This window comes from Cheilinus undulatus, linkage group 7 (assembly GCF_018320785.1).
Source record: "Cheilinus undulatus linkage group 7, ASM1832078v1, whole genome shotgun sequence".
Lineage (NCBI taxonomy): Eukaryota > Metazoa > Chordata > Actinopteri > Labriformes > Labridae > Cheilinus > Cheilinus undulatus.
Window position 1 is genome coordinate 26,620,497 of NC_054871.1, and position 27,439 is coordinate 26,647,935.

Here is a 27,439-nt window from a genome sequence, read left to right on the forward strand (position 1 = left end):
ATTTTCAGATTTTTAAACTATACAAAATCATCAAATGTGACCTATTTGAGAATTGAAACTCCCATATATTTCTCATCATTATATATAAGTACACTATATGGACACAAATATTCGGCCACCTGGCCATTACCTCAACAGGGACAGTAATAACATTGTATTTAAATGTAAGTATTTTAATATGGAGTTTGCCCCCTCTTTACAGCGATAACAGCCTCCACACCTCTTTGAAGTCTTTCCACAAGATTTTGAAGTGTTTTGGGGAATTTGTGTCCACTCATTCTGTAGAGCAATTATGAGGTCAGGAACTAATTTTGGACAAGAAGGCCTAGCTCACAATCTCCGTTCCAGTTCATCCCAAAGGTGCTCGATGGGGTTGAAGTCAGGGCTCTGCGTGGGCCAGTCAAGTTCTTGCACACCAAACTCAACAATCCACGTCTCTATAGTTTGGAACGCTTCAGCTGATATCAACAGAGCGTTGGTACTTTTAAGCACCATGCCTTCACAGCTCTTGACCCTGCTCTGTAATTTTGTAGTCTTCTGCTTTATTCCACTTTCTGGTAATATCACTTAGTTGACTGTGGAATATCCAGCAGGGATAGAATTCATACCTTCTTATTGCAAAGGTGACATCCATTACAGTACCATGCTTGAAGTCAATGAGCTCTTCATAACGACCCATTTTGTATGACAAATGTTTGCAAATTGAGACTGCATGGTTAGGTGCTTGATTTTATACACCTGTGGCAACATGATTGATTAAGACACCTGAATTCAGTAAATAACAGGTGTGACCAAATTCTTTTGTCCATGTAGCGTTGACGTGGCCTTTCAAATGGTACCAGCCTTTCCTAACTACATCTGTCATATGTTATCCCTCACAAACACGACAGTGTAAAACACATCTCAAGCCAGCTTTCTTTTAGAAACAAAGAAAGCTTTATTTACAATTTCGTACAAGTTCATTTAGTTAACAAATATATACTATGCACATATCTGCAAAGTAAACTGTGTATTTTACAACAATCATTAAGGTTACAGATACAGTGGGTCAGATAGGACAGACAATATATTTACACCCATGAAAGAATTGTACAAGTCTTCAAGTGCATTCAGAGCACTCTTACAGCACATTATTATAAATATTCAAAAACATTTCAAAAGATGAAAAAGGACAAGTGTAGCTAAACAGGGTTAATTTAGATTACTGAATCATTTTTGACGCCTTTATTTATTTATTCATCTCCTTTCCTAGAGCAGCAAATTAAAGTAGCTCCACCCTACACAAACAGCTTCAAGCTTCTTGAAGACCTGTAAAATCTACAAACTACAGCAATTGTCTAAGCTGTTTGGTCAATACATATAAAACAATGCATAAGACCAAGTACTGCATAGTTACAGAGGGGAACTAAACATCGTTCCATATACAATCAGTTTAGGAGGACAATCCAGGAGGGTCTGCTATAAAGCCTTGCAAAAAGTGTTTCTAATGTACTCATGTCACAATTACAGTTACATATGCCTTGGAACCAGACATACAAGTCATACAGCATGGAGGAGGTTGGTGTGAAATGTTTTTGGTCTTTTTCTACATTATTTACATACTGAAGGAAAAATACTAACAGTGACAGCAGAAGAAAGACCATGTTCTCCATTTAAGGTCACTTCAGCTCCAAACTGTGAAAATAAAACTCTGCCACACACCACAACTGGTTTGTGCACAGCCTCTTAGATCAAAAGCAACGCTGACAATGAGGACCAAATTAGCCCTTAGATACACAGTCGTACGTGCTTAGCCTCGTCAGCTCAGTCTCTCCAACTGTGCAGCCTGTGTGGGTGGAGTGTCCACAAACTTATCTCTGATACAGTTTATCAATCAAATGACTCAACAGGCAGATGACATTTAGAGTGATTAAGTTACAGACATTTCCCAAAAGGCTGGGATAGAGGAAAAAAAAACAAAACAGAAGGGCTATAAAAACACCCTCAGCTATGTTTCAATGTAAAAAGATTGATAAGGCAGAAACTGAAGTATTGGCAGAGGAAGAGCGGTCACTTAAGGATCATTCACAAAGTGGTGGTGTACAGCAGTTGAAAGAGACATTCAAAGGAAATAGGTCCAAAGGATGTTGAGACATCAACAAGTTGGTTATAAATCTACAAGAAAACTAAAAGAGGCACTTGAACTGAATGCAGAGGAAAAACTACCTTTGATCGTGTGACTACATCAACCAGCTACATTCTGACAGCTTGTTTGAACTAGCCAATCGTCAAGTTTAAAAGCAGACAGTGGAAAAAAAGAACTGGGCTTTTACAAATTAAATATTAGTTTTGAGTAGAAACTTCAACCAGGACAACCGGGGGAAAAGAAAAGAAAGAAAACAACATGAGGCTTTTTCTTGAGTCAAACAAGGTAAATGGCCTGTAGGATAAGGCTCAAATCCAGCATTCTATACTGTCATTTGATTAGTTTGCAAACAGACAAATGTAAGGCCTATACTGCCAGTAGTGTCCCACTTACATACCATATTATATACTCTGTTTGTAAAGATGTCCATAGATGTCTATGAACATGTGTTTAAACAGAACATTAATATTGTGAACAAAAGCAACAATGTTAACTGAGATGCTCCTCTGAGTTACAGCCCAGAAAAAGCACCGTAGCTATTAAAGATGTTTGGACATGCATCACTGTACCACACTCATATCTACATGACTGTATGATATCATATAGTGCTGTAAGTGGGAACAATTGGATTGTTGTTACCAACTGGACAGCTGTAGCCAAGAAAAAAACCCTAATATGAAATGTTGACACAAAGAAAATTATTTTAAATTTTTTTTCAGCCCACAATCTGAAGAGAACTATTTGAAACCTCCTACATAATATATTGCCAAGTTCACATTCACATTTCTCCTTGTGCTTTTTACAGTTTCATTAGACTACAAAATCTGCTCTTTACATGTTGACAATGTCATTTACAATTCAAAATGTTCCACATGCCTCATTAAAACTTTTTTCACACAATAAATAATATATTTATGGAGGCAAAATGTTTAATACAATATCTGATCTCAGTGATGTTTTTACACAGCACAGTCTGACAAGATTTGTTCAATGACAAAGTGACAAATTTCAACTGTTTCAGCTCAAGTAACTGATGTTCAACTCTCTACAGCTACATTTAACATATGCATGTTAAAACTCATAGTTGTTTATAAAAGCTAAGTGATAGCATGTCACTGTCAAATCACTCATAGACAAAAAGTCTATTTTTTATCTGCTACTCTTTTACAATTTTTGTATCCATACATATTTTCCTTAAGATTTAACACAAAATATGACAACCTGCTTATGTTTCAGGCTGCTTTAATATATTAAACTCTTCACTGGAACATTAAACTTAGCAGCATTAATGGACTTGAAATGCTTACAAATGGCACAGTCAATCCTATCAAAACATCGTCTCATTCTCCAACTGTTGTTTACAAAGGATCAGTCCAGAAGGAGAGAACTCAAACTAGGTTGTGTTAATTTTCACGTGTAGAACAAATTATACAAACACAACATTCACTGAAGCTAATTCAGCAAATGAAGGTTACAGAAATAAGTAGGAGTTGTTTAGCTGAGAGGTAATGCTGGGACTGAAAGGCATCTGAGGGTTGCTGTTGGCACATCAGCTGGTGGAAGACGAGGAGCAGGTAGGTTACCTGGAGTTTACTGGGTGAGGGGAGATGGGGTGAGCTAGAGGTTGTAGTTCCAAAATCTTAAATAGGACAGCTGTCAGGAAAGGGTGTCCACTTTGGCCCTTTTGTCATAGATTAGCGTCAGCACATTAGCGGTGTCCTTGAGCAGAGCATCAAAGATGCTGTCTGCCAGCTGCATCTTGACAAACAGCTCGTCCTCGTCATAGTTGACCCACTGAGCCTCCTCCTCGTGGAGTTCCTGAACCTGAGACAAACAAGGTCAGTTCCCGTAGTAAAGAATGAAGAGGCAGCTGGACAGTGGAAATGTCAAACACTTAAAAGTATAAATGTCAATATCTCAACTATAAATAGTGTGTGCTCTACTCCTTGTAGACTTTTGGCTCTACTGTTTGTAATGTTTTCAAATATGTCAGCCTTCACACTTCCAACATTCAAACATTTCATGAACTGTTATTGTAACAAATTGAAATAAAGAAAATGGTACAGATTTTCAAAAGAAAGAAAGAGAAAAGAAAGAAAGAAAGAAAGAAAGAAAGAAAGAAAGAAAGAAAGAAAGAAAGAATGAAAGAAAGACAGAAAGAAAGCAAGGAAAAAGAAAGAAAGACTAAAGGAAAAAAGGAAATGGGATGTTGAAAGAAAAAAGAATTAAAAAGGATGAAAGAAAAAGAAAGACAAAGTAAAAAAAGGAAAGAAAGAAAGAAAGAAAGAAAGAAAGAAAGAAAGAAAGAAAGAAAGAAAGAAAGAAGGAACAAAGAAGAAAGAAAGAAAGAAAGAAAGAAAGAAAGAAAGAAACCTCACAGTATGAGTTAAAAACTTCTGAAATAATGTGGAAAAAATATGAATGGAACCTACCAGTATGTGATCAACTCTGTCTCGTTTCTTTCTTCCAAATTTGAGCATCTTCTGCCAGTCTGTCTTCTGGCACTGATCTTTCGTCAGACCGTACAGCTTCAGGACTTCTGCTGCAATGAATTCCTATACAATATCCACAAAAAGTTAATTAAGTCTGTTTACACTTCCAGTCACTTTTGAAGATAAGGCAGTAACTACTGGAGCTCCAGCTACACTCTTAAAGTATGAACCTTTAAATCAAATAGGCTTAAATTAGATATGGAGGTATGGTTATTCAGTTATGTGGTGGTTATTCTGATGCAGCATTTACCTGGACTTTGGTTATATCTCCAGCTGTCTTTACTTTGTGGTAGAAGGATGACTTGACACGATGGGGTTTGACCCACTGAGGCTGATCCGTGTTGGGGTCTTCAGCATAAATGTCCTGCAACATCTCCCATGTCAGGTCATAAACAGCCTAGAGAAGTGAAATTAAAACAAACTAAGCTTGGGTAGGTAGACGTTGGCAGCATTGTGTTGACTCAACATAAATGATTTAGATAAAATGTCAAAATGTTGTCAATACTTACACACCAGTTATATAGATATGAAAGTAATATTTGCCAGACAATAAAGCAAGAAATTGAAGACAGATAGTAAAACAGCTAAGTAGATGCAACATTGAGCTACTTATCTTGAACAACTCTGTTGGATAATAGTAATAGCACACAATCTTGGAAAGCTCAGTCAGTAAATTATGATTTCATGGGACAAGTGTGTTTTGATTACAGCAAGAGTAGAATGGGATGACAAAGTAGCATAGGATACTTGCCTACGTTTTATTGAATCTGTACTTTATGATTTATATCTTTCACTGGGCTACCTTAAAGTGTTTTTAATGTTTTGAAGTTGTCCTGTTCACCTTTCTGTAGCTGCGAATTGAGAGGGCCTCCTGTTCCTGGCTGCTGGCGTCTTTACCCAGATACTCTTGTGAAGGCTGGGGGTTTGGCAGCTGGCCATGGGTCAGAGCCCCCTCCTTCCCAAGACCGCAACTCTCCCAGATCTCCTTTGTGGCAGCATGGACCATCTTCTCAACCTCCATGGCTGAATGGGGAACTACCATGGCGGGCTGCTCGGGGAGTTTGGGTGGCAGGGGGAGAGGCAGCTCAGGCCTGGGTGGGGTTTTCACTTGCTGTTCCCCACCTGGTGAAGAGACAAGCCCCCCCATGGGTGCTCCAGCTGATGACCCTGATCTCCCTAACTTCCCCTCCTCCTCTTCCTCTCTCTGTCTCTGTTTGAGTCTTTGCTGTTCTCTTCGGGAGCTCAGGCCAAAGTCCTCATCAAACCAGTCCTGATCGTCACCCAGCTCATCGAGCAGTTCGCGGCTCAGTTCCAGCTCAGCCAACCGCTTGGCAAGCTCCTCTTGACCGCTGGCCCCCAGTACTGGACTCTCCTGTTGTGAAAGAAACACAATAAGAAGTGAGTACACAATATGAGATAAAAACCATTCAGAAAGAGAAATTAACCATGGCCCAGGGGCATATCATTATCATGGATTTAAACGTTTGACCTAATCTGAAAAAGTTCAAGTTCTGATGTTTCCATCACAAATGTTTTTAGCAAAGGGGACCAAATTCAATAAAGTCTGTCAACATCAACGTGGACTTTGGCTGTAAACACTTCAAAGGACGATTTACCAGGTCAAGTCAACAAGTAGTGTTTGCCAGGGACTTGACGAGATCATTTCCCCACAGTAAGATTTACACAACCATGTTAAATAAAAATTGTTAATATGCATATTTCAACTGAAAAAACATGACCTTTTTTTATTTTTTACAAAAATAAACATGTAATAAAAGACTCAGAAGCACACTAACCGGTCTGTTACACAGCTCTGGAGAAGACAGCTCTTCTTTTTCTGTAGGTAGGAAGAAGGGCAGCCCATCTTTTTGTTCCACTGAGGGGAACCACTCTTCCTCTTCTTCAGCATGTTCACCAAACAGGTCTCCATTCATCTGATTGGCAGCTTGTATCTTCTTCTCTTTAGCCCTTTTGATTTCAGCAAACTGCTTCACAGTGTCCTTTACAAAGCTGTTGAGGAGCTTGTCTGCACATGTGTCCAGAGAGTCTCTCCCCTTTTCTTTGTCCTTATCAATCCTGATGTCTGTGGAAAGATGAGCAGCAGTGAGCTGGCAGGAGGAGTCCACATCTTCTTTTTTAACAGAGGTAGTTATTTCATTCTGACTCTGCTTCATAAGACCTCTTTTGTCCATGTCAGTGATGAGGAGGGTGGTTGGTGCATCTTCAAAATCCAATATAATGTCCCGAGTGTTGCCATTAGGTAGAAGCTGCTCTGATTCTTTCTCTGACCTGACCTTGTGAGTTGAGTCCTCCATAACCTTTGTCTCTCCAGAACCAGAGAGCTTATGCGATTTTTCTTCTTTTCTGTTCCTGAAATTTTGTGATTTGTCGTTGCTTGTTTTGCGTTTATCCCTTCCATTATCTGACAGATCATCAAAGAACGAGTCTTCATCCTCTGTGGTGTCGGTATAAATCTCAAACTTGTCTGGCAGATGTGTGATCTTGTCTGGAGGAGCGAAGATACCGTGGTTTTCATTACACTTAAAGTATACAACGCCCTCGTAAGTACCATTGTTACTCCCTTCAGAGTTGTCTAGCTCCACTCCAGCCCAGAAGCCATTTGCAAAACTGGTTGGACCTTTGAATCTTAGAGTGCCTGGTTGAACGCCGCTAACAAGAACGCGATCGCCAATGTCAAAACTTGGCATTTCATCCTTACCAGGAGGCAAGCATCTGAAATCAACTCTGTCCTCTTTGTAGTCTTCTTTGTGAGTATCATTATCTAGCAGTCTTCCTGATTGGATGCTAGCAACACTCATCCCTGAACGGTGACTCAGATCCTCCTCTACCTCCTCGTCTATTTCCTCATACTGGTCGTCTTTACTTGAGGCCTTGATTTCTGAGATTTGAGAGACTGGCTTAGATCTCTGAAGTTCCCTTCTGGTTGAAGAATTCACTGATGACTCAAAGTCATTGTGATAGACATCCAAAATGGGAGAAGCAGCCTGGACATCTTTAGTAAGTACCTCCTTTTTCAAAGTGAATGCTACAGAATCGGGGGAACAAGAGTGGTGGCTGGATGAAGAGCTGGAGCTCAAATGTGTTGAGGTTTTGACGTCCATCGAGGCTGAATGTGACTCACTGAAGGCAGTAATGCTTGGCTTTATGGCCTCTTCTGCTTCAGATGTTTCCCTCATCTTTAATTGATTATCTTGTTCTATGCTTACAGATTGAGAATAAAGCTTTTCTTCAGTAATGGAAGAGGATGTTGCTTTAGACAGTTTCCTGTGAGGTTCAATGCTGTCTTCCTTTCCTTTTTCTTGATTATGTTCTGAATCCTCAAACTGTGAGCTTACTTGCACCCCCAGCTCTTCCTGATTGCCAGATCTTTGATGAAAGTCAATGTTCTTTTTCCAAGACTCATTCAGCTCCGTCTCAGCTTCTTTTAGGGAAGATTTTATAAAATCCTCCGAGGACAGGTGGTCCTTTGATTGTGAAACCAGACACTCTGGGCTGCCATGAACCGGGGTTGGAGTGACTGTTGGTGGGTCTTCATCAGACAGCTCTTCAGGCACTGAGGTCGGTCTACTATCATCAGCTTGACGAACAAAATCTGACAAAAAATAAATAAATCTAATTGTTATTGGACAGATCTATTTAATATATAGCGAATATGTTTGTAGTTGTTATAGTTAGACTGTCACTCACTATTTTCTAATGATTCTAGCCTCCTTTCAGGCTCAGACATTTTGCTGGTTTCAGACCTGTGGGGAAAGGAATTACTTTTTATGAAACATTTCCAACCCATACTAAAGTAAAAACTACCTTGTGTCAAGTTAGTAGCTTTTTGTTACCTAGTAGCAGCTTTAATACTAGACTGCTCTGAAATGGAGGAGGAGACGTCGTCTCGGAGCTGAGATTTTGAATCAGGTGTTGACTCCGGCTCCTTGTTCAGTTCTGCCTTTGTTTTCTTAATGAAGCTGTCATAGCTCTGACAGAAAAAAAGGATGTCAGCAATCAAGGTCAAGAGAAATCTATGTTTATAATATGGAATAAACTCAACATTCATACATGATATTTACCTCCAGCTGCTTCAGCAGACTAGCCTCCTGTGCCTTCAGCCGCTCTTTGTTCCTCTTCTTCTGCTCTTTCTTCAGCTGGTAGGCCATAGCCTTTCGTTTCCTGAGTTCTTCCTTCAGGGCCTTGATACGACCCTCTATGTCGCTCTGGTCAGAAATTGGTTCTGAGGGTAAATTTAGAAGATAAATCACAGTTATAATGTGAAACCCATGCCAGGCCCCTGATTAGCCAAGAGTAATCCAACGTTGTGCCTACTTGGACTCACACCCAATTCTTCTGGAGATTAGTGTACACTTTCTTACCAAGAATGTGTCGAGTTAATATTTGTGCATGTTGCTTCAGTTTCTATGCAATGAACAATCCGTATTATGAGGATTAATGGTTTAAACAGTGGTCTGACAATGAAAGAAACACATTCACAATACTTGGCCAGAAAACTGACCTTGCTTCTTCTATAACTTAGCACAACGCATAGTCTTCTCTACCACTATCACACAGCTAAGCAGGTTAGGTATCAGGGAAGTGCTTCCATAATGTATTCCTGGCAGCATCACATTATGCCTGAGTACACAGAGCCAGCATTATAGCTGCATTATGTCCACTCTCTCTGCTTTCCATTTTCTCTTAGAACTAACACAAACTGTTAAACACTCAAGAAAAATTACACAGTTAAAGTCCATGATCACTCACCTGTCTGTGGGGCCATGAGGGAGTCAGCTGGCTGAGTGTGGGCCTGGTTAGGGGTCCGGGAGGGGGAGCGAGGCTGCATCCTGGTTTTGCTGCTGCCATCTGAAGGAGAGGAAGCAGGGCTGTGGCTCTCTTTGAGTGGAGACTGGACCGACTAAAAAGGAAGAGGAGGAGGGGAGGAGAAAGGAATATTACTTAAGGTAATAACAACACAGTCAGATGAGCTGATGGAGCCACGCGTGGATTAATATTTTACACGCACAGAAAATAGGGAATGTAAGACTGGGTAATGCTTTGTGATTTTCAAAGTTTCATTGAACCCCTACAGGATTATTTGTGGCAAAGTTAACTGACTATTGTGGATAATATTAAACATATCTTACAGGTATGTAGGCCAAGTGTTGTAGTGGCAAAATTTGCCCTTAAAGTTGACCAATATTTCAATAAAAAAGACTAGACCAAACACTGATGCACAACAAGGAAAGAGTTAGTTATACATACTTGTCTGCTCGGAGAGTGGGAAGCTGTGGTAAAGTCCTGGGTGTAATTTGCAGGGCTGCTTTGGAAGGAGGCTAAAGGTGTTTCATGGGCCGACACAGGATGAAATGAAGATGGGCTTCCTGGTTGCTGGGATCTGGACCCCTCTGTGTGTATACTCGACTCAGGTGTTGCTGGGGAACCATCGCCCTCACTCACATACTCTGAAATATACAAAGGACATAAACATTATAATAGCTTCAATTTTCCACATTAATAGGAATGGATTCATAAAGTTCTGAAAGAGCATGCAAGGACTCTGTCTCTTTACCTTTTTCACTGTCAGTTCTGAGCTCTGAGCTTTGACGGTGTCTGTGGCTGGGGCTGACATCAGAGATCTCCTCCTTCTTGCTCTTATGTGTGTTTCTGTCCCATACAGCCAAGGCCTCCTTTTCCATCCTACAGACCTCAGCCTCCTCCCGATCCAACCGCTGTTTCCACTGCAGCAGCTCTTCAGCATGGTGACGCCTCTGCATCAGCTGCTGCTCCCTCTTTGTCAGGAACCTGGTTTAGGGATTGATGAGAATGAAGGAGAGGAAGAAAAGATTGAAAGGATCACAGATGAAGAGGTAAGAAGTAAGTAAGAAGAAAGGTGATGCAATGGAAAGACAGGGGAAAAGAAAGAAGGAATGCGTAGGGTGAGGGATAAAGTAAAATGGCAAAGATAAAGGAGGAAGAAAAGTACAAAAGATGTTAAGATTAAGGAAAATAAAAACATTGCATCCCAGAAGCAAGCAAACCCAAATCACCTCGTTATCCAGTTACCACTGCAAACTTACCTTTCCAAAAAGCAGAGACAAGCACAAACAGGCTTATGGAATCCCTAAGAGAACATGCATCCATACATTTTATTTGACTCAGTTTCTTTAATATAAGGTACATTTCAGTTGTCTTCTTGAGATATCTCAGCATAACAGTGCTTTTCTCTTGCACTAACAAGTTAATTTTGTTTATTTTTAAGATTTTCGATCTTTAACATGTTAGCACAGGAAACTTGGCAATGCCAAGATATGCAAATCAAGTTGAGAGAACAACCAAACTTTACGCATTGTAAACAAAATGAAGGGATGCACATCTAAAAAATCATGCTTTAGAAATTTATTTTCCTGAAATAATCATCCAAATCAAGAAACAAACGAGCACCCATTATATAAGCAAGCAGAAAGTGGTGACATGTTACTCAGGAGAAAAAGAGTAGAAGGAAAACAACAGTGAAGATGTCAGATTCATGCATCAGACTATGAACCAAGGGGATGGATGCTGATTGGGTGCAGCCACACACACTTCAAACACTGTTTATCTCAAACAAATGGGAATTTAAAAACTTAAAATACTGATTTAGAAAGCAGATAGTAATTCTAGAAACCCTCTTTATTGAGCATCTTTTACATACATTTTCTGCACATGCCTATTGAAATCAAGTAGATTCCTCTATAGCTGTTATGTAATGTGGTCTCCTACAGCTATGGGTGCCATTACAGTGCAGTATTATTTAGCATTAATCTAATTTAGTGGCCTTTCTCTTGACCTAATGTTTACTGATGACAGGACAGATGCAAGGGGTTTCTTTTAGTGCCTTCCCAAACTCTATTACAGCAAATGTCCATTTGTACTAATTATCCAATCCAGTGTAACAGTTACCTAATAAAGAGGCCTAGTTAAGATTTACTGGGCTCATTAAAGAGATAGACCACTTTATCTATCCTCTGCGAAAGTCTTTTAATTCCATGCCAAATGTGGTATGATCTCAAAACATTTTCTATGAAAAACGGGGCTGGGGCTGAGCATCCAGCAGCTGCAATGGAGTTACACTTCACCACTCATTCCAGAAGCAAGGGAGAAAGAAACAAGGACTTGCAAATTAAACACCACAGAGAGCAGTGTAACTCCTGATTAGGGTCAGACTTTATCATTCAACAAGGAAGGCTGCGGTTAAATAAGTCTACACTTTTAACTTCAAAGTGTTTAACACTTAGACAAATATATCAAAAACTGAGTGCCCCTTAAAAGTTCTAAAATTGCCATAAAATTGGTTTATCACAGTGAAGTCATTAAGAGGTAAGCTTATTTCAGCAAGACAGCCTTCCTTGTGCACTCCCAATTTAATTCAAACTCCTCCTCCCTCCTAAAAATAAAGAAAACCCCAAACAAACCAAAGCATTCAATCACTCTTCATTCACTGTCCCACCGCTAGTGGATGAATACAAGCATGTTCCATGGGGCGGTGGGGTTGGGTGGAGACGGGGTGAGGCAGGGTAGGGCTTAGGAGGGGGTTTGCTGAGGAAAAGGTAGAGAGCACTGTACAGTACCTGACCAACTGGTTGTAGATAAAGAGCTGGAATTTAGGGCGGAGTTTGGGGAGACAGACACTGAGGGAGGCCCAGTGGTGGGCAGTGAACACAGAGAAGAAGTAGTGGACAGGAGAGCAGTGTCTACAACACATAAGCACGCAACAGACAGAAAGTCAAGAGCGTCGCATGAACATGAGGATGGAAACAAACAATAGCAGACACACATATAATGTAAAAAGGGGGAATTTTAAAACACATGAAGGGGAAGGACAAGTAGGGAGAAAGGAGAGAAAAGAGCCATATGAGCAAATGTGGTTTGAATGCACCCAGGATGTCAGGCATCTGGCTATTTTCAATTGGATCAAGTAGCACTGGGGCCAGTAACACTTTTTAAACAAATTTCAAAGGAACACAGCAACAGCATTAGAGAAGATTAGTGAGACTGTGTTAGAGTGTTATCTCAAGAGTAATATAGACCATACATTTTCTTTTAGGTGGTGATCCAAAGCAGAGCAATGGTGTCAGAGTTGAAAAGAGATAACGAAAAGGTTTTGTGTTTCTGTTGGATTGTTGCAGTCGTTGTATCTTGCAGTGATGCAAATGTAACAGTGGATGATTCTTGATGTCACAGTGTTTAAAATGATTTTCAAAAACATCAGTTCAAAACTGCCAAATGGTATAAATCTTAACAAATCTAAAAATAAAATGTAGAAGTGCTACACTGGCAGAATAGCCTGTGAGTTACAGTAAAGCTATAAATCCTAAACCCAAGAACAATTAACCCAATTGTTGAAGCTACCCAGTTATGAGAAGCTCTACAGCCACCTGACCAAAGCTGTAAGCCAAGTCTCAACTCTTTGATGACCAGCAGGAAGTCCATGCCAGCAGTGTTCACTTGTAAAACAAGACAAAGTGGTGCTGATAAAATAATAGAATGTGTTAAGCGAAAGAAGCTGAAAACTAATCATGTTACTGTAACTGGAGACTTAGTATAAAGGTTACACAATCACAGTTTTTATTTACTGTTTGCTTTGACTAATATTATTCATTTGGGAGGGAAGAACATTAGATGATCTACTCTAATCTATGGGGTTAACGACAAAATGTCAATTCGTGTTTTCTTCAAAGGGAAAACACCATGAAGCATGCTTAGCTTTTCGTCCACACATTCACACATCCACAACTTTTTTAGACAGCAAGGCAAAGATGGAAGACACCGGCTAGTGATTACTGATTAGTTTCAAACTAAAGCAAAGAGGTGAAAACCATTTAGGACCTGTATGACTTATTATGAAGGAATGAAAGAAAAGAAAGCCACTTTCAAGAGGACAGAGTACCACTCAGTGCAAGATACTTGTCTGTAAAACATATCTTTGATGTTTTACTGATTTCATATGAAGATGATCATTTAATCAGGGGCAAAAAGAAAAAGAAATTTAAAAAAGTAGAGAGCATTTCTATGAGCATTATCCAAAACACTGAAAAAGATTCATGAATTTTATAAGTTAGTACAGTTAGAGTGTGTCAGTAGGCCTTAAGAGTTATTTGAAAAGAAAAATGAAAGTCTTACTTTTCCTCCATGTGAGAGCGCATCTTCTTGAGCTTCTGCATGATGCTGTTGGTTTCACTTCCAGACATGGAGAGTGAGGGAGACGGGCTGCGACCTTCCTCAGCTTGTCCCATGCTGGCAGATGCTGCCTCAGACAGAGGGGTTTCTGACACTGGAGTCTCCTGAAGGATAAATGAATGCGGAGTGAATATGCAGATTATATTCACAAGAAGAACTTGCAGCACATCCTACAGTTAGATCTTTCTTTCCTGAAGCTTCTGTAGATAAAAAACATTAAAAAGGAACCTCTTCAAGCTATCTGTTCCTCTACACATGTTGTTAAAGTTATTAGTAACTGCTGCAACACTTACAGGTGGTGCTTCACCCCCAGCACACTTGAGACGCTCTTTCAGTCGGAGTGTGGAGCTTCTCATCCGCTCAATCTCCTCCTGCTGCTTCAGCAACAGCTGCCTCTCCTTCCTGGCTGCTTTGTTTGCCTCCTGGAGTCGCTTGATCTCAGCCTGGAAAAACAGAGACATTGGGAGAAGAAGTTAGTTACTGATAATACGGATAAAATCATACTCCAGAGCTCAAGTGTCAACTCATGTTATCATGTGTACCAAACAGTACCTGTTCTTGCTGTAGTTTCAGAAGTAGGCCCCTCTGCTTCTTCCTAATGGGGGGCATTTTGTCATCCTCCCCCTTGTCTCTCAGCCTTTTTTTCTGTAGTTCGAGCCATGCCAGCTCAGTCCTGGTCTTCTCTTTGAGAGCTTTCTGACGAAGATGCAACAGGGAGCTCTGGTGCTGCAGTCTGACCTCCTCGTCCTTCATGTACTGACGTACCATATCCATGGTGAACTGGGAAAAGCTGTCCTGACCACCGGAGAAGGCCATGTTTGAATCCTGAAGGAGAACAGTGGAGAAAGGGTTGAGGTTAGAATTGGTTGCCAGTAAATGAGCTCAGGAGTTGAATTAAAAAAAGGAGATTGGAGGAGGACCAAAGAAAACCAGAGGTAATGGAGGTGATGACAAATAATCACTCTTTTTGCCCTCACCTTTAAGATACTGTGTGCTCCTGAAATCACTGGCTTGCTATGATAAGCTCCATCATCCTCTGACTCCTCATGATGCCGGGACGACTTCTCCTTTGTTCCTCGTCTGTGTGCTTCTGATGGCAGCAGAGAGCGGAAGGAGCGTTCTTCTATCTCATCCTCTGTCATGGACTCATCAAACTTCAGAGAGTACTCTGTTGCTACTGAAGTACTGTCTCCTGATGGATCAAACATAAAACAAATAATGTTAGTGAGATACATGAATTATGACATTTGTGTTTTGTTTTTCACTGGTATGTAGTTCCCTGTTTACAAGGGGATTGTTGTTTGCTTTATTTCTTTATCATTAATGGTGTATTAGGACTGTAAAAACAGCTGAACATGTGCAGCACTTTGAGCCCACAACAAATTTCTCTAAGGTGAATATATAAACCATGTTGTTTTACTGGAAATGAACACCTTTATGAAGCAGCATGGCCAGTTTTAACAAGGAGCCATTCTGTCTGTCACTTACCTTTCTCATCCGCCACAGAGTGGATGCTATCACTGCACATGGATTCATTAGCTGCTGTTAGAACTTCCTCCTCTATGGAGCTGCTGGCTGCCAGTCTCTCTTCAGCTTCTCCCTTTCTCTGTTTCCCCTCCATTGCTTCATTCTTTGTCTTTTCCTTCTGGTCTGAAGAGCCATATGATGGACTTTGGTGGCTGCTGGAGTCTGCTCCACTAATGAGTTCAAGAAGAGGATACATTTTAGAATTCTGCAGAATTTTCTTCATCAAATCCAATAAAATTCAGTGAACAAATTGCTGGCAGCTCTGGTACCTGATGTTTGGTCTTCTGAAGGATGGAGAGTCAGATTGACTAAGACTGTTCAGTGGAGATAGAGAATCCTCTGGCCCTGTTCTTCTGCTTGACTCCTGACTTTGGAAGCTGTAAGAGAGAGTGCAGTAATATTTAAAACAGTTTTTTATGTTTTCATTTTTTTGCAGGAATCCACACTGAATTTATGATTACGGTGCAGTTTGACCTGTAAAAAGTAGGAAAACTTTTCAAAAAGGTTTTTAGCTCACCTGTCTGACTCGTCTTGTCGCTGCTGTGAGATCTGCTGTTCTTTCTGCTGACGCAACGCCGGGGTGCTTATAACAACAGGTGGGATGACCAAAGCCCCTGTTATCTGTGACCGGGCCATTTCTGTCATCTGACAAAAGAAAACACATTTTACAATAAAATGTTTTATTTGATAAGTTAATGCTGACTGTTAAGCTCTTCCCCTCTGCATTTATTATTGCATCTTGAATGGAACTCTACGGTCAATCAGCTTTACTGACTAAGTGAAGACACAGTTTGTTTTCCAGGCAGAGGGAGAGGCAGTGATTGCTTACCTCCTTGATGTGCCGGGCAGTTTCAGCTGTGTACCGTGCTGCCTCAGCCTGTTGACTCATCATCTTTGTAGTTGCCTCCTGGATGCCTTCCAAGGTCTCTTTTTGGGTACCAGCCAAGCTTTCCTGCAGCTCGATTTGAGCCTGGTAAAAAAAGGAGCATGGACATTAAACTCAAAGAAATAAAAGAACATTCAAACCTCTCAACATGCAAAAAAATCACAGTACATATTTAGTCATCTGCTTGTCAATGAGAGTGTGTAGCTGTACCCTGGCTGCCCTCTGCCTGTTTTCTTCCAGCTGTAGTTGTGCCTCAAGAGCTTCCCTCTCAGCCTTGATTTTCAGCTCGTAGAGTTCACGCTCATGGCTTTGCTGCTTGGCCTGCAGGGTCAAAAGTCAGAGAGCAGGTCAATATCATGTATCAATACAGACATTAGTTAGGTAGTAAGTCACTAAAATTTATGGGGTCTGAAAAAGCTCAAAGAGCGTTTGTCATGCAAATGGTATGCAACATCAATAATCATTTTACGCCTGTGATAAATACAATTATTGGTAATTACTTTACTCAGTGTAATGTTGTATAGAACATTAAGTCAAGTGCAGATTTTGATACCTCTTATTGTACAAAATACAGCTGCTGTTGAACCATAATCAAAACAGTAAGCTATGTACAAAATGGCATGTGAAAAAAAATGCAACCTCTAATTTAAAACTTTATTCTGAAGAGGTTTTTTTGTGCTTCTATCCAGTTTTTCCCCTGTCAGCAACTAATCCATCTTCACCTTAAGCATCTGAGCCAATGACACACTCTCCTGCTGAGCCATCGACACTCCCATCAGTCTCTCCACATCCCCCAGTTGTCTGACCGACTCCTCGATGGACTCCAGGTACTGAAGCTCTGCTGCCATGCGCTGCTGTAAGACAGCTGGTGAATACTGCAGCTGACCTGAGAGAAAGAAAAGCAGACAGTGTGGGTAAGAGAGACCACTAAAACTCCCAGAATAACAAGATTCACAAATATGTACAAGAGACCCACAACGCCTTGTTCGTTATCATATTTATGTGAGTTTTATTTACCTGTGGTCCTTGTCTCTGTTCTACTGCTGCGAGCTGTGGCACTTGTGCTTGGATTATCTCCCCCCAGAGAGCCACTTCTTACAGCCACACTGGGAGAGTTTGCTCCTAGAGAAGAGGCAGAATCTGGAGAGCTGTGAGGAGATGCATGTTTTGGCCTTGCTGCTGAGGATCTCTTACTGTCAGCTCCAAAACTAAAAAGAGATTTAAAGGAAGAGAGGAAAGGAAAACACTTAGGTATGTAGTAAATGAAAAACAAGTCACTAAGTGATATGGGAAAATATATATTCTAAAGCATTCCAGTAGGGTTAGAAAGTAAGTTACTACATTTAGTCAGATTGCTGTAATTGAGTAGGTTCTTTTGGGTACTTGTGCATTTTTGAGTCATTTTAAAGTCAGTACTTTTACTTCTACTTAATTAAGTTTAAACCAGAGTAACTGTACTTTTACTTAAGCACAATACTCTCATACTTTTTCCATGTCTGTTAACTCCACAGTAGCACATAGCAAGAGAATGATTCCACATCACATCCCAAAACAGCAAAAACCAGAGTGCTGATATCTCAGGGTTAAACAGTTCTGAGCTGATTTAACTCCCAAAGTGTAATTAAAACCATTCTGAGTGAAATGATTTTCAGTGTTTGAGTTTTTCAAGTGTTGATAGACCAGTGTTAGTTCAAATCTGTGGGTGTGGGTTGAGTTTCCCAACATGCCCTTGGGCAGTGTTTAGATGAATTTTTATTGTGTTTAGTTGAGTTAAGGTCGACTCTCTGCTTTGTTCTTTCTAGAGGAGACCCACCTTGCCACAGATTTTCAAGGGTTACTGCAGCTCTGTAATATTGCAGTAAATAAAACTTTCATAAGTGTAGTTTGACAATGTGTAGTGACGACCAATCTAAACACCTTTAAAGTGTTAAATTTAACTATATGAGTTTAATTAACACTGTCAATTTTGTACTTTACTTTGTTATAGAGGTGTGACTTTACAAGAACAATCTATTCTGGTTCTATTTTCTTGTTCTTGCCAATAAGGACAGTTCATATTTTACTGTACAACTCCTCAGTAGCTACTAAGGAGTTAAAGTAAATTTTAAATCAAATATGTTTACCTTTTACTTGAGAGATTTATAGACCTTAAATTTTACTTTTACTTAAGTAAAATTTAACCAGAGTAACTCTTCATTTACTTGAGTACAAAAGTCATGTATTTTCCATCTCTGCATTCAGGTTGAATAGCTTTGGTACATTCTAATAAGCTGTATACAAATCACTTTTAAGCATAACACAAACATATATAACAGAATATAGCACAGCACATGAATGTTTCTAAACAAATTTAAATTATGTTTAAGGGTCATACACAGGGAAGCGAGAGAAGTTTTGCAAAGAGTAGTGCCTATTTCGGAAAGAGGAAAAAGCTGACCGTAAGATAAAGAAAGAAGGGGCCCCTGTCCATGCACACCTCAGAGCTGACTGACGCAGCATATCCCTGCTGACAGAGGCCCAGACTATGAATGGCTATATTGTGCTGCTTAGATACCAGGGGCAATGTCTTCAAGGATCAGGATACACTTCCCATTTAGTTAAGAAGTGAGCATTTTCTTTGTTTTCCAAGGATAGTAGCAAACTCAGTATATCATCATGAAACAATATTAGACTTCTCGCAGTGCTAAACTTCTAAGAAAACCTTAGCAGTCAGTTACAAAGAAACAAACGTGAATACAGTACACGAAAAGCTTCACTGATACACTTTGTCACCAACAAATTATACTGCTACAAAGGACAAAAGCCTCTTAAAATGTCTCGCCATTATTTGGAAAGGCACAACCTCCACAAAATGGGAAGAATCTGCTACATGGGCCTCTGCATCACATTAGAGTACTCAAATGTCAATACCGGGGACTGAGATTAACAAGAAAAAAAAACACTCTCTCCTTTCCTTTGGCAGCAGGCCCGAGCTGTGGTGAAGCTGGCTGACCTGACAAACCACCCTGCAGGCCCCAAACACAAGACAGCCAGTGTTTTCTGTGCTGGACTGAGCTGCAGCCTCCTCCTGCTGGTGGGCACTACAAGACTGTTCAAACCCTCAGGGCTTCAACAGAACAGCAAGCCACAAGACTGTTTAGGCTGGCAGCCTTAACTAGAACACACTGCAATAATTCATCATGCCCAGATAAATTAACTTTAGGGTTCTAACAGCATATACAAAGCAGAAGTTTTTAAGTGTTTAAAGGCACAATTCCATTTTAGTTTAGCCTGGAAACACATATGGGGAGAAACTATGGAGTTTAAAGGACTAATGCTGTATTACCTTGAAGAGATTAAGCTGTAGCTACTGAAAACTGAAGTTTCAACTTAAAAACTTAAAAAATTGTCAGATGAACATAAAGACAGATAAAATTAGGACTGTCGAAAGATACAATTTTTTAATTGTGATTATTCAAAGGATTTTTGTAGTGCAATTAATTGCACCTTATTCATCGCATTTTCTACTCCCTTAAACTAAGAACGTTCTGTTTGGATACAGGCCTGCTTTTATAGATACATCAATGACAAACTTAACCACGGAAGAAAGAACTTGTTATGGATTGAAAAGAAAATAAGGGGACAGTAAAATGTTTAAAAATATGATGTCATTTGGTTCCAATGACTTTTGACTTGTCCTCTCACATGTCTGTGAGTTTTTCTTAACTGAAATGTTACATTAAGGAGCAGTGGTGGAGTTATTTTACATCACTGAGGCTGCAAGGAGATGCTGCAGTGACCTAACTAAAGAGTGCTGAAAGACAACAAATCATGTGATTAAATCGCGATTAAAAAAATAGTGTACTAATTGCGAAATGATGATGAACGATTAATGCGATTAATCTTGAAAGCCCTTTAAACACAAGGACCCCCCTCAAAAAGCAAAACAAAACAAAACAAAACAAAACAAAACAAAACAAAACAAAACAAAACAAAACAAAACAAAACAATGATGGGTAAACCCTAAAGGAAAAATAGAACGCCTTGTTGGGCTACATAAAATAGAACCGGGCAAATACTAGAGTTTCAATTTCAACTATGATATGATTCCAACAGTCATGAAAACAAGATGATTAAGATAAAATTATGAATATTATCTACCTTATTTTATAACATCTATTATATTATGTATTTTTATTTCATGTCTTGATTTTTAATATGTTCACAATGTTAGAGTATCTTAGTACAATAGACATGTTATGAAGATGTAAAATCAGTGAGAAATCATGTTTAAAAAACGTGAGCTCAGCATCAGTCTGGATAAACTGATTATATTTGCCGTAATGGAGCAACCCTGGCATTAATATGGCCCATTATAAGAATCCTGACAAAACTAAAGTCATTGTGTTCTAAAAAGCAGCTGAACCTTCCTTCTATCACTGTGTCTTAGGGTGATATAACAGTCTGCATCTTATAAATACCATGGTTGCTGTCTTTTAAGCTTCATATTAAGCAACATGTTAAGCAGTTTTAAAGCTGCAACTGTTTTTTTTTTTTTAATTTCAGAAATAGATGCAAATTTTCTTTATGTGCAAATAAAAAACTTGCTTCTGTCTTTTTAATGCCTCTAAATGATTTTGGTGATGTTTTGTACATGTATGCATCTTCTAAATGCTTTAAATGCTTGGATATGGTGTACAATGGAGCACTGAAGTTTATGACCAATCTTAAGTCCTTACTTCATCATTGTATTCAGTATGATCGACTTGTTTGACCTTCTTTAACCACACGTAGGCTAAATCATTGGCATATCCTCATTGGTAAATCTAAACTCAATCTGTTTCCATCATACTTGTGTGATTTCATAAATATAAAAAGTGCTTACTTTAATTTTTTAAAAGTAGATTGAAGGAATTAGCGGCAGATGTGTGTGAGTTTTAAATGTTTTGGCTGAAGACTTTCTGCTCTGTAATTCAGGATTTGTTTTTTTTTTTCTGCAACTCTAATTGGTCTATTTTTATGTCTGTGTCTTTGTTATTTGTGCTGCTGCCTGTCTTGGCTGGGAGACTCTTGTAAAATGAAATTCTTAATTGCAATGAGGCTTTTCTGGTTAAATGAAATTAAATAAATAAAAATAAGACAGTAGCAACACCAATGTAAAAAGTAGGGAAGAAGAAAAACTAAATGTGAGAGAAATATATGCAACATTCAGCATTTGCACACCTCTATGATAACATGTGACTCTTGTAGAACTTTTCTATTTCATACCCCCCCCTTTAAATTTTGTCTGAAGATTATTACCTTTGTTGAGAAGTTTCTTTCTCATTTGCGTGGACACTCTTGACTTGGCTGTGAGCAGAGCCTTTGTCCGAGCTCCTCTTCCTGGAGTCAGAGGATAAAGCATCAGAGGGCGGTGAGCAGGGGCTCCTCTGTTCTCCCACTAAGGTGGCATCACTCTGGTCTGATGCTGTACCTTCAGAGGAATAAAGGAAGAAGAGTTCACTGTATATGTGAAAAAAACATTGCTTTATAGAGAGCATTTCTTCATTTGATTGAAAAATGTCCTGATACCAAAACAAATAAAAGTCTGCTGTACAGATAATTCATTAAAATCTTGTTAGATCTTACCTCTTTTTCTGCTGGAGTGCTTAGAGAAAGGTGAGGAGCCAGATGTTGAACCAGAGGAAGGATGTGGTGAATGAACTGATGAGTGGAAGGATGAATGGTTGGAGTTAATGCCTCCTGTACTTCTTTCATAAGGACTCCTCCTCATCAGCTCTTCAAAATGGATGTTCACACTAACAGAGAGGGGAGAAGATTGTCTGATCAAATAAGCTTTAAATTATTTACATAATTTGTGACAACAGACACAAAACATTTTAGGCAGTATGCTGCAACTGTGGAGGATGGCTGTCTAAAAGGGCTGCATGAGTTTTCTTATGTTAGACACGTACGCCATCCAGTGGCCATTTCAAACAATTGAGCTGCATCTTTTTCTTACCTGTGAGAATTGGAGCTGCTTTTCAACTGGCCACTGCGTCCACTGCTATGAGATGACACAAAGTCATCTTCATAGACTGCTGCGTCTACAGAGCCATTCCCAAGGTGCACAGAATGGGCAGATGGAGATGTCCTCTCAGGGTTCCTGGCATTGACTGCAGGATATGTGGAGAAAGAGAAATATTTGTGTTTAAAAATTCTGTCAGCCTGTCTATTCTAATAACACCAATACACTACAATGTAACCATTCATTTAACCAGGTTCCCCAGGTGTAACAAAGAACATTCTCACTATTAGCTTTAGATGCTTAAAACTATTCAAGTAAAAGGACAAGAAAATTCTCTTAAACTTAAAAGATACAAATTTACCTTTAGCTTGTCCATGAAAGTTCTTTGTGTAGATATTGATGACACTTGTTGGACTTCCTTTGTTGAGCTCCTCCCAGGCAGCTTTTCTGCCCTCCTGCTGTGTAAAGGGTGAGCTTAGGGCCGAGCACTGTGCTGCTTCTCTCTGAAACTCTGATAACCGCTGAAAGTCTCTTCTTTGTCCTGCAGAGTAGGACAAAGCTGCCAGGTGATCTGCCAGTCTGGATTCTCGATTGCTGTAGGGTCGAGGTGGGCTGGTCTCATCCTCAGAGAAACTTCCTTCACTAAGGAGAGGTCCCTCACTGATTGAACCTGCACTTGAGTCATGGATATCCGTCCGATGTTTATCTTCTGTCAATCCATATCCTCTCCTTTGTACAGTTTTATCCCTCCTGTCCTCCTCAAATCCATTGACAAGCTCACTCCTTTCATGTGTATAGTTGTTGAGAATGGGTCCTGTAAAGTCACCTGAAGTTCTGTGTGGTTTTGTCGGACTGGTGTGTGTGCCCTTTGATTTCTTCTGTCCCACTAGGGTGCTCAAATTGCCTGTTCCTGGTAGGACTGTGCCATCATATGAACTATGACCAGCACTAGTCAGAACCCTCTGGAACCTCAATGTTACATCATCATTTTCTGTAGCAGGTATTTCTGCCCAGCATCTATCATCAGCATGAGCTGTAGAGGGCCTCGGAGCCAGAACAGTGTCACCTTCTATTGAAGTTGCTGCTCCATAGCTGATCCCCTCTCCAGCAAGCTTCCTTGCTTCACTCTCAATACGGTTTGAGAGGGAGGCGGCTGTGGCTTTGAGGGCCTCGATGCGCGACATCTTGGACCGTGACCTATTGGTGGGTGCTGTGGCCGGTCGCTGAATATCACTAACTGTCACTGATGACTCCAGCCCAAGGAGCTGAGAGAAGAGAGGGTCACCAATAGTGGCGAGTGCACTACTGTTGGGAACAGTCTTAGGTCGAACAGCAGGGCTCAAACGGTCAGGCTGAAGCAAAGATGCAACTCCGACATCCAGGTCATTCCTGAAGGGAAGAGAAAGAAACGCAGAATGGAAAATGCATAAGATGAGAGAAAACAGAGATAGCCTGACAGAAAAACAGCTTTGGTTTTAGAACAAAGAGCAAACTAAGCATGAAACCATTTTTTCACAACCTAGAAAACTAGATAACTTAGAGTGCAAATACCCAGCAAAATACTGTATTTGATTTTTAAAGCAGGACATTTCAGCACCAGAATTACTAGTCAATTAAACCAAAAATCTATATTTCCAATGCATGCTTACAGTGCTGCTCAGATGTATGTATAAGATGTACTACAGTCTGCAACCACTGGGTGGGGTTTTAGCTTCAGTAAAGAGGTACAGCCATACTGCTATGATGCTCTATAGCCCAGATGTAAATACAGATGAGGACAAAATTATTATCCCTATATGAAAATTTCAGTCTTTGAAAGTATTTCCCCAGTGCTGATATACAGAGTAAGAATCTTTAACAGAGCTTTTTCAAACATCCTGGTTTTATTTGGGATGCCTACATTATTTTACTTAGCACAAGAAATAATAACATGACTTACAGGCTGTTATCTGCACAAAAGTAGACACAACTGACTATTAGCATCAGAAGGGCTAATACTTTTGACCTGGGTTAGTTTTGGTTTTTGTGAAATAATTTTGTTTCTGTGCCCAAAGTAACACTATGTAAGCATCCAAAATAAAACAAGAGTGTTTGGAAAAGCTGTGTTAAAAATTCCTTAGTCTGTTCAACAGCACTTGGGAAACATCTTAAAAGAATTGCATTTTCTTAGGGGGGCTAATAATTTTGCCCTCACCTGTAAGTACAGCAGATGTGTCTAACAACATGTTATATTTTGGCTGTGGAAGGTTAAACTGGCACACTGACCACTGCAATATAAGCATCTGGATGTTAACCTGTGAGGACAACCAAATGTGGATAATGCTAGCACTGCTAATGTTAGACACAATGCAAACCAATTTGACACGGTTAACCCACAAATGCCCCTGATCCTGTGTCTTGCCATCTTAAATAAACCCTGCTCAATTTCTAATGTTTTCTTGTTTTTTTTTTCCTTCTAAATTTTCTTTGAAAAAGCACCTTTATCGAAAGCAGCATATTAATTCAATGCTAAAGTTCTCAAATAAATGTGAACTGTAAAAAGACAACACAATGAACAGTTAAGATCAAATACCGTAAATGTGTGGAAAATTACATATTAGAAAATCTAAAGCCATTGCTAACAAACACAGGCATACCTTATGCATCTGTTTAAGAAGTAAAAGCATCATCAACCCTCGTCTTTGTTTCCAATCAGTTCTCTCAAATGTTCTTTCATACATCCTAAATGGGTTCAGTGAATGTTAAAAGTGCCCTTGAGTATTTTTAAATTTTGTACTAAAATCAGAGCAAAAGGCCTTCTGGGCCATTTAGAGGAACCATCCAGGAATAAACAGCTTCTTTGTCTTTAACAGTCAGGTGATTTTTCTGGAAATGATTCCCCAAATGTTGTTTTCAGGCAACACAGAGATGTTTATTCTGTGCTGAGTTTAGGGGGTTTTCTGTTCTGGTGGGTTTTCTGTGAGCGCTGGTGTACCTGGTTAGAGGAGGAGCTGGCTGATCATTCAAAGATCTGTCACTGCTTGAAGGACTCTGCGGTGCCTCTAGCCTTTTGTTTTCTTTGTCCGACTCTCCTGATGGCTGGTACATTGGTCTCTGTGGCAAAAAAAATACTGTACTTCATTCAGCTAGAAAATCTATAGAACAGGATGACATTAGTCTCTGTTGCAAAAAAATATATATATTGTACTTCATACAGCTAGAATATCTATAAAACAGGAAGGACTGTGTTTTATGGTTTTGTACATTACCGTTTGACTGGTTGGAACAGGTCGTGTCTGTGTAGTCTCCCCACCCAGCTGCATCTCTTCCATTAGTTTGTTGTAGGTCTCCTGTAGTCTCTTTTGTACTGGGGCAACAGGAGCCTCGCTAGCTTGGACAACTGTTTTGGCCACTTCTCTCTGTTTCCTGTAGAGCTCCTGCAGTCTCTGGTTTCTCCTTTCAGCTTCCTCCTTTAGTGCCCTCTTCTCCTCTGCCTGACGCCTCTTTCTCTCCTCCTGCTGCTTTAAAATATACTGGCGGACACTATCTGCGTCATAGTGTCGCTTTTTGTGCCCCATGTCAGCCGTGTTTGAAGTGTGAGGTCGGTGTGAAGTGGGGCTCGCACTGCGGCATCCTCTCGAGGATGAACCTGTTGGTACTGTTGTTCCCCAGGCAGAGACCGGAGCTCTTGTTCTTGATCCTGATCCACCTCTCCCTCTTCTACCAGTGCTCCCAGCCCGGGATCTTTGCCGGGCCCTCTCCTCCCTTTCAGCTGCTTGACACTCAAGCTGAAGGTCATCAAGTATCCCCTGGATGTCTGCTGACAACAGGTCTGCGCTAACACCCTCTGGGGCCCTGTTCTGGTCTGCAGATAACGGAGCAGGTGCAGTTGTTGAACGGCTTTTGGGTTGCCCCTGGAAACCACTCTGAGGCCTTTCTTTGTTGTTGGGGCGAGACCTTGGTTTTGCATCGGAGCGTGGGTCTGAACTGGAACGATGATGGGGAGCTGATGGACAAACAAAATATTAAAATATTAACAAAAACCCTGACAAAAAAACTATTCAACACTCAAATATTACATATTAATAAACAGATCAGACATTTCAACTGTAATACAATGCCCAGTAAGACAAATGACCTGCAACATGAAATGCAATTGGTTTTGATGCTCAATACATTTGAAAATACCAAGGTTTTCATGTACCATTTTTTAGATTTGACAAATTCTGATACTGAGCATTAGAGCCTTACGCTTCCTGCTCAGTGTGGGCTTTTCACCCCTTTTCTTGTTTTTCATCCTGCAGGTGAGTCAAATCATTGCACATCAAGGTTCATCTGGCTTAAGGCTAGGTACCTTGGTGCCTCTCATTCAGAGATTTTTGAGAGTGTCAAGTGCCAAGTTGGTCTTGGTTATATTCTATCAGTTATTTCACTGTTAGTAGGTTTTGACTTTTGTAAGGTGTTTTGGGATTATTGCCTTTACTGTCTTTTATCATTTGTATTGTTCCATAATTTTTATAAATTTGTTTTGTTGGGGCTTTTTTGCTTTTGTTGGATAAGGCAGCCAAAGACAGACAGGAAGTATGAATTTACATGGATGCCTGCTCTATCCACTGAGCTAAAATGGCATCCTATTTATTTATCTTTTAATTACCTAAATGTTCTTAAACCTTTGGTCCTCTTTGTCTAAAAGTATGTTGTTGGGTTCCTGGGTTGCAGTTTTCTCTGAACCAAATGACCACTTGCCTAAACTAATTTATCAAATCAGCCCTCCTGTTGGCAAAACCTTAAACACTCCCTGGTTAGACACAAGCTGCAAACCTCATTTGCTCTTTTTTTCCAGAACTCTAAACCCGATCTCAGTCTCTAAAACACATGTTGAAGCGTGACGCACTTGTGATGCATAAAAGTAACCACTGGTGGCAGAAGTTAGACATAATTTAAGCACAGTTGGCACTGTTTAAACACAACCAGTCAGAACTGAAAACTCTCTTGTCTAATATGTTGAGCCAGTTTAGGCCAGTTCAGAGTGCAAAAGTGTATTAAAGTTGGTATCAATAATGGATGGAGACAATCTGAGAGTCTGAAGAGGAGGAATGGCTGTGAGAGGTGGCTACAAAAATCTGGCCAAACATACAAACAAGCTAGTGAAATTTTTGGCTGGATAAACAAAGCTCCTTTAGCTGAAGTGTTTTTCTTTGTTCTTCATCATTCCTTAAATT

General features: G+C 40.0%; 1 protein-coding gene across 2 annotated transcripts in view; it reads right to left on the reverse strand.

Moving 5' to 3' along the window:
* Window positions 1-1,048: 1,048 nt before the first annotated feature.
* The window catches only part of cep350 (centrosomal protein 350), a 40,245-nt gene continuing 13,854 nt past the window's right edge, over window positions 1,049-27,439 (reverse strand). The window contains exons 10-38 of one of the 2 annotated variants that reach the window (XM_041790929.1): window positions 25,487-26,223; window positions 25,213-25,331; window positions 22,600-23,627; window positions 22,233-22,386; window positions 21,860-22,029; window positions 21,533-21,704; window positions 17,270-17,460; window positions 16,975-17,138; window positions 16,463-16,573; window positions 16,196-16,336; window positions 15,884-16,011; window positions 15,636-15,743; window positions 15,328-15,536; window positions 14,817-15,031; window positions 14,392-14,664; window positions 14,133-14,282; window positions 13,783-13,943; window positions 12,231-12,353; window positions 10,193-10,425; window positions 9,886-10,085; window positions 9,388-9,538; window positions 8,700-8,860; window positions 8,472-8,608; window positions 8,326-8,381; window positions 6,414-8,230; window positions 5,459-5,989; window positions 4,868-5,014; window positions 4,558-4,680; window positions 1,049-3,949 (exon numbers count right to left, since the gene is read on the reverse strand). In XM_041790929.1, coding sequence (XP_041646863.1) covers window positions 3,782-3,949; window positions 4,558-4,680; window positions 4,868-5,014; window positions 5,459-5,989; window positions 6,414-8,230; window positions 8,326-8,381; window positions 8,472-8,608; window positions 8,700-8,860; window positions 9,388-9,538; window positions 9,886-10,085; window positions 10,193-10,425; window positions 12,231-12,353; window positions 13,783-13,943; window positions 14,133-14,282; window positions 14,392-14,664; window positions 14,817-15,031; window positions 15,328-15,536; window positions 15,636-15,743; window positions 15,884-16,011; window positions 16,196-16,336; window positions 16,463-16,573; window positions 16,975-17,138; window positions 17,270-17,460; window positions 21,533-21,704; window positions 21,860-22,029; window positions 22,233-22,386; window positions 22,600-23,627; window positions 25,213-25,331; window positions 25,487-26,223 — 8,078 coding nt within the window. In that variant the 3' untranslated portion in view covers window positions 1,049-3,781. The remainder of the gene's footprint in view (window positions 3,950-4,557; window positions 4,681-4,867; window positions 5,015-5,458; window positions 5,990-6,413; window positions 8,231-8,325; window positions 8,382-8,471; window positions 8,609-8,699; window positions 8,861-9,387; window positions 9,539-9,885; window positions 10,086-10,192; window positions 10,426-12,230; window positions 12,354-13,782; window positions 13,944-14,132; window positions 14,283-14,391; window positions 14,665-14,816; window positions 15,032-15,327; window positions 15,537-15,635; window positions 15,744-15,883; window positions 16,012-16,195; window positions 16,337-16,462; window positions 16,574-16,974; window positions 17,139-17,269; window positions 17,461-21,532; window positions 21,705-21,859; window positions 22,030-22,232; window positions 22,387-22,599; window positions 23,628-25,212; window positions 25,332-25,486; window positions 26,224-27,439) is intronic. The other variant, XM_041790930.1, reaches the window with a different exon arrangement.